This window comes from Aethalodelphis obliquidens, unplaced genomic scaffold, assembly GCF_003676395.1.
Source record: "Aethalodelphis obliquidens isolate GAN/ISIS:26980383/991018 unplaced genomic scaffold, ASM367639v1 scaffold4, whole genome shotgun sequence".
In the NCBI taxonomy this organism is placed as follows: domain Eukaryota; kingdom Metazoa; phylum Chordata; class Mammalia; order Artiodactyla; family Delphinidae; genus Aethalodelphis; species Aethalodelphis obliquidens.
In genome coordinates this window covers 4,564,480-4,571,155 of record NW_020837948.1, presented here as the reverse complement: position 1 = coordinate 4,571,155, position 6,676 = coordinate 4,564,480, and the positions used below count along the sequence as shown (strand labels likewise).

The 6,676-nt window shown below is 35.4% G+C and overlaps 1 protein-coding gene across 1 annotated transcript; it reads left to right on the top strand.

Moving 5' to 3' along the window:
• The first annotated feature begins 294 nt into the window (after nt 1-294).
• On the top strand, nt 295-5,426 carry LOC113613530 (F-box/LRR-repeat protein 21). The gene is made up of 4 exons (XM_027094309.1): nt 295-675; nt 1,166-1,288; nt 4,265-4,436; nt 4,783-5,426. Exons 1-4 carry the CDS (start codon nt 310-312, stop codon nt 5,424-5,426), a joined length of 1,305 nt encoding a protein of 434 aa, XP_026950110.1. The 5' UTR covers nt 295-309.
• The last annotated feature ends 1,250 nt before the right edge of the window (nt 5,427-6,676 follow it).

Sequence of the window (6,676 nt, the reverse complement as noted above, 5' to 3'; positions counted from 1 at the left end):
CCCACATACAAACTCAAATACATGCCCTTCCCTTAATCTTCCATTGCAACTTGTCCCAACTTCAGTGATGGCATGTATCACCGTATTTTGCCGTTTCATCATAGCTCTTTGAGAGCAGGTCCCCTCCTATTTATCTCTGTATCCCTAGCACATAGTAGTACCTATCAACGCATGAAAGTGGAATGTTCCTGTCAAAATTGTATTAAACTGTTTCTCATTTTCTAATGTTGTTATTCCATACAATTAAAGCAAAATATATGATGGAAATGTGGGGAAAATGGTCACTTAACATTGTTTAATGTTTACAGAATGAAGAGGAACAATTTATCTGTTGGGAATAAAGTTGTCCAGTCTTCACCAGCAGTGAAACAGCCTAAACTTGGGTTCTACTCTTCTCTCAACCAGACTCATACATACACTGTCCTTCTAGACTGGGGGAGTTTGCCTCACTATGTAGTGTTACGCATTTTTCAGTATCTTCCTTTAATGGATCGGGCCCGGGCATCTTCTGTATGTAGGAGATGGAATGAAGTTTTTCATATTCCTGACCTTTGGAGAAAGTTTGAGTTTGAACTGAACAAGTCAGCTACTTCATATTTTAACTCCACTCATCCTGATCTCATTCAGCAGATCATTAAAAAGCATGCTGCCCATCTCCAGTATGTCAGCTTTAAGGTAAGAGAAATAAACATTAAATAAAAACAATGACTTGGGTTTTCTTGACATTTGTGTATAACTAGATCATTATATTGAAGCAGTCAATGAATTTTGAAGAATTTTAATCCCAAACTATTTCCTATTTCTCTGTAGTTACTTGCATAGATTTAGGTGTAGCACTTGAGCTATAATTGAATAATTTAAACTTCAGTTTCCTTCATGTAGATGCCATTATTAAATTTCAGGTAATTGTATTTGAAAGTGTAAATACAATTTGAAAGTGTAAATAAGATTTGAAAGTTTAAAGTGCTTAGAAAATTCACTTGTCATCATTTCTGTTTTTCATTTTTTATCTGAGATAGCGTGTATAGAGAAAAACTTCTAATTTATTTTATAGCTTGAAGGGATAAGTATGGTTTTGCAATTGAATTCTATTAAATAATTATATTGCCAATAACTTTCTGATAAGTTATATTCAGGAAATTAAGATTTTAAATTGTCTTTGTAGGTTGATAGTAGTACTGAATCAGCAGAAGCTGCCTGTGACATACTTTCTCAGCTGGTAAATTGTTCTATACAGACTTTGGGCTTGATTTCAACGGCCAAGCCAAGTTTTATGAATGTGTCAAAGGTAAAGATGGTAGACATTTTTGTGAGATCTACTAACATTCTTAAATATTGTCGAACTAGTCAAAAATAATTCTATTCCTAAAAACAGACCATAACCCTACTTGCATTCAAATAATTATTTAAAGCCGTTTTCTGTTGACTAGCACTTATTTTTGATGAAATAGCTGATGCATGGTTTCATTCTTTAGATATATTCTGTAATTTTAGTAATTGTTTCACAGTAGATGTCATTAATATAAAAGTTAGATGTTATACCTAGAATTTTCAAGTGCCAGTTTACTTAGTTGCTTTGAATGTAGAGTGTGTAGGGCCAATAGTGGGTGTCTTTCCTGTAATTCTCTTGTCTCTCCATTGGAGGTGGAACAATATAATGTTTAACTAAATGTCCTATACTGATTAGGATGATGATTGCATCCTTACAGTAGAAATTCTAAAACAGCAGTGGCTTGAAAACGTGACTGAGGTTTATTTCTCTTACACTAAAGAAATCCATAGGTGCCACAGTCCATAGCTGGTATGAAGTTGTTTGGAACCCACGCCCCTTCTAGGCGCTCCATTCTCTCCAAGGTGTTTTCTTCATTTTCATTGCCCAGGATGGCTTTCTCAGTTCCAGCCATCACGTCCTTGTTCTAGACAGCTGGAGGGAAGAAATGGGGGGAGAAGGGTGTGCCCTCTCCTTTTTCAAGCTGTAAGTACCACAGGACTAGCCCTAAGTACCTCATGGTGCTTCTGTCTGTCAGCCAGCCTAGCTCTGTGGCCGCATCACATTTCTGGGAGGCTAGGGCAGTCTTTTAGCTGGGTGGCAATGTGCCCAGCTAAAAATTGGAACCAGATTACCAAAAAAGAAAGGATGGACGATTCCTAGGAAGCAACCAGCAGTCTTTGCCGCAGAAACTGATGACGGTCTTCTCTTCATTCAGTCTTCAACTTGAAGGCCATTTCCTCAGGGAGGCCCTCCTTGACCACTTTTGCGAGAACAACACCCCCCCTGTAGTTACTCACTAATGTCTTACAGTATTTTCTTTTCTTTATATCCTTCATCAGGGCTTGAAATCACCATGTTTATTTAACATGTTTACTCTCTTCTCCTCAGACAGAGAACATCAACCAACTCCTTGAAGGCAGGGATTCTGTTTTGCTTATTTACTATTATAAACCCAGAATTAGAATAGTGCCTGATATGTAATAAGCACTAAACTATGGTTGTCAGTAAAACTGGCTAATGGAAACCTTCCTATGGAAGAGGACAGAGGAAGAGTAGCATCTCCTTTCTCCCTAACTGGGTCATGGCTCTCTTCTAGCAAGCATTTCTGCTAGCCTGAAAAGAATGGGTCTTTTGGGGATTCAAGTAATTTAAGTAACCAGATGAAAACTTACTACTTCTAAATAGTTATTTCCTTGTTTATGAGCTAGGGAATCAGATCAACCTGAAATTCTGAGATTCTGGGTTGTCTCTCATGTTGCCCATCAGCTTCCAGGGCTAGCTTCTGGGTTAGGGGATGCAGTCACTAGAGTGGAGGACCAGCGATTAGCAGGCTTCATTTCAAGCTCCGCCTCCACAGCAAAATGAGCTCTGTGGCTTCTGGCAAAGTTGTGGATCTCTCTGAGCCTCAGTTTTTTCATTTGTAAACTGAGGGAAAGTAATGTAAAGATACAGCATTTTGCTAGGCATAAGAAGTACTAAACTAATATATTGTTACTGTGATGAAATATGTACTCTAATGCTTAAATGTGTCCTTCAGTACTAAAAGAGTTGGGTGAGAGTTGATTAAAAGGAAAATAAACCTTATATTTCTTAAGGAAAATGAGTGATCTATTTCTATTCCTCTAATAATTTTTGGCACCATAAAATTTAGTAAAGAGGTTTAGCTGTCCACCATTTAAAAATTTGTGTAAATCAGTTTACAATTAGTATAAACCAATGTTTTGTTATAAATGAATTGAGATGTATAACCACTTTGGTCATTCTGATAGGGACAATAGAGCCTTTGATAGAATTCAAGTTGATTTTGAAAAAGGAAAAATGATCATGCATGGATTTCATTTCCATACTTTCTATCTGTGTCAAAAAATACTGGATCTGAAAACTTGTGAAATTCCATCCATTTTGAAGTCAAACTGTAAATAAGCTTTAGTTTGTCAATCTTCAAAACAGAGAAAGTTTTCAAACTGTATCTTTGTTTAGATAATCTGCTAGAAAAAAATTTGGAAGAATATGACATCATTTATTCATTTATTCATCAACAATAAATATTGACCTTTTACTATGTGCCAGATACTATTTCAGGTGCTGGACATACAGGAGTGAATAAAACAGATAAGATTTCTATTTCTTTTAGGCTAAGGGGTTGAATAGGTCCCGAAAGCACAATTTTAGGTTTTGTGGGTGATATAGTTCTGCTCACCTCTAGCACTGTAGGGTGAAAGCAGACATAGCATTACATAAATGAGGCAGCATGGCTGTATTACGGTCAGACTTTAATTATGGACACTGAAGGAGCTTCATATAATTTTCACATATCACAAAATATTACTCCTTAAAAATTTTCTTTCAACCATTTGAAAATGTAAAAACCACGCTTAACTCATGAGTCATAGCAGTAACAAGCTGTGGACTGGATTTGGCTGGTGGACCATAACTTGCCAACCTCTATTCTAGGAAATAAATATGATTATATCCTTTTAATATTGAAAAACAAATCCTTAAGATTGAAAATAATTGGAAGATGTGTTTATGAAATCTTTGAAATTTCTTCCTTTCTCACCATTCCATTTATTAATGGTAAAAGTATAAAACTATACTTTGTTATAGAAATGTCTTCTACTGGCTAATGGCACTGTAAAAAATAGCAATATGTTGATTGCTTTTATTATGTTAGTGTAAGCATGTTGATATAAGTAGCTTAATGAATTACTTAATTGAAGCTGTAGATGTTTAAATAATGTCTTTGTAATTTTTTTCTTATTGCCATGCTAGTCTCATTTTGTGTCAGCACTTACAGTTGTTTTTGTCAACTCAAAATCATTATCATCAATCAAAATTGAAGACACACCAGTGGATGATCCTTCTTTGAAGATTCTTGTGGCCAATAATAGTGATACTCTAAGACGCCTCAAAATGAGTAGCTGTCCTCATGTTTCATCTGATGGTAGGTTATATTTTTTACGCTTGCATGACGTTTTTTTATTATAGTAGTAGTAATAATGCAATTTCCTATTGAAAACTACATGCTTATGAGACATAATTCATTAATCTTTTTTCAAAAGACCTCTTAATGTATAAGCTACGTATAGTTTAAATTGCTTCTCCTAGGAGTATCTTAGTTATGGATTTTTTTTATTACAAGTATAATTATATATATCTTGGCATCCATCTCCTCAGAAATCATTACGTCTATTTTAGCAAATAATGAATAATATCAAATTTAAATTCACAAAATGTTCTATTAGTATCCATATTCTTTGTGTTTAAGGATTTTTCCCCATTTCCTGCAGGAATCCTTTGTGTAGCTGACCATTGTCAAGGTCTTAGAGAACTGGCATTAAATTATTACATGCTAAGTGATGAACTTCTCCTGGCACTTTCAAGTGAGACCCATGTTAACCTTGAGCATCTTCGAATAGATGTTGTGAGTGAAAATCCTGGACAAATCAAATTTCTTTCTATTAAAAAACAAAGTTGGGATGTACTCATTGAACACTCCCCTGGAGTTAATGTTGTTATGTACTTCTTTTTATATGAAGAGGAATTGGAGACGTTCTTCAAAGAAGAAACCCCTGTTACTCACCTTTATTTTGGTCGTTCCATAAGCAAAGCAGTTCTAGGACGGATAGGTCTTAACTGTCCACGACTAATAGAGTTAGTAGTATGTGCTCATGGTCTTCAGGCTCTTGATAATGAACTTATTTGTATTGCTGAACACTGTAAAAACTTAACAGCCTTGGGCCTCAGTCAATGTGAAGTTAGCTGCAGTGCATTCATTGAGTTTGTAAGACTATGTGGGAGAAGGCTAACCCAGCTCTCTGTCATGGAGGAAGTTTTGATCCCTGATGATGATTATAGCCTAGATGAAATTCATGCTGAAGCCTCCAAATACCTGGGAAGAGTATGGTTCCCTGATGTCATGCCTCTCTGGTAATTGATTACCAAAGATTCTTAACTTTTTTTTAAATCTATAAGATTAGCTTCTTTCTGTCTCTGCAAATGTAAATTTTAAGATGCATTGCTGAAATGTCTTAGGTAAAATATTTTATTGTTTGCAAACTGTCTTAATGGATTACAGCAGAAACATTTGAGAAAATAAGAGAAATTTGAAAAGACAGAAACCATATATAGGGCACAGACACTGGATTGTGTATTAGATAGTTGATAGAAACAGTTGGTTTCTAGATAAGTTCCTCAGCCTTCCTTGAAGGTATATTTTGGCTTGCTAAATAAATTTATAATATTGAGCTCTGGATCCCTTAAATTATGTCATTTACAACTTTATATTGTTAATCATTTTTGTTTCATCTTGGTATTGATATATTTTACAAAATATTCAGTCCTAAAAACTAAGAGTACAATCAAAATATAGATACAGAGGCTGGCTTAATTGTACTCCATTTTTAGCACTATATAAGATCATATTATGATTCAATAAATAACTTCTAATGTTCAGTGCACTTTGAATTCTACTTTATTATATTACTTGGGAGAAAATGGGCATTAGATTAAAATTAAATAATGCTAATTCATTTTCTAAAGATACTGTGATTGGTAATTGATTAAATACACTACTGAGATAAAAAGGTAAATTTTTCAGAGTGTGCTTGGGAGGGAATCAGCATTTACCGAATATATTTACTGTGTATCTGAAACTATGCCAGATCCTTTGAAGAAGTGATCTTAGAATTTAATTAGTAACACAGCTAAAACTCTTTAACGGCTGTGTATTTGTTGCCTTTAAGGTGAACATATATCCTTAAAATGACCCACAAGACCCTACAAGGTCTGGCTTCTCCCTGCTTCTTTGACCTTGTTTTCTCCTACCAAGTGCCCTTTGCCCTTCTGCTCCCATTCTCTTTCAGTTCCTTAAGACTGCCATGAACCCTCTAGTCAGAGTGCATTTGTGCATATTCTTCCTACTTCAATTACTCTCTTTGCTTCATCTTTCCTTTAGATGTCATTTCCTCAGGGAAGCCTCCGTGAGTCTCAGTGTTCTGTGATTTCCCTTTGTGGCGCTTATCACTATTGTAACTTGCCCTTCACTTGTCTGATTATTATCTGCTTCAACCATTGTGCTGTAAGCTCCATCGTTGCAGGATCAAGGTTGGGTTTTACTCACTGTTGTATCCCCAGCATCTAGCATAGTGTTTAGCACATAGTAGGCATGCGGCAAGTTTTAAA

What these genes read in the sequence shown, in the direction of transcription:
- LOC113613530 (XM_027094309.1), top strand. Translation starts at nt 310, where the DNA reads ATGAAGAGGAACAATTTATCTGTTGGGAATAAAGTTGTCCAGTCTTCA. An exon ending in TCCAGTATGTCAGCTTTAAG is followed by an intron (nt 676 to 1,165) that starts GTAAGAGAAATA and finishes TTGTCTTTGTAG; the next exon opens with GTTGATAGTAGTACTGAATC. An exon ending in TCCTCATGTTTCATCTGATG is followed by an intron (nt 4,437 to 4,782) that starts GTAGGTTATATT and finishes CATTTCCTGCAG; the next exon opens with GAATCCTTTGTGTAGCTGAC.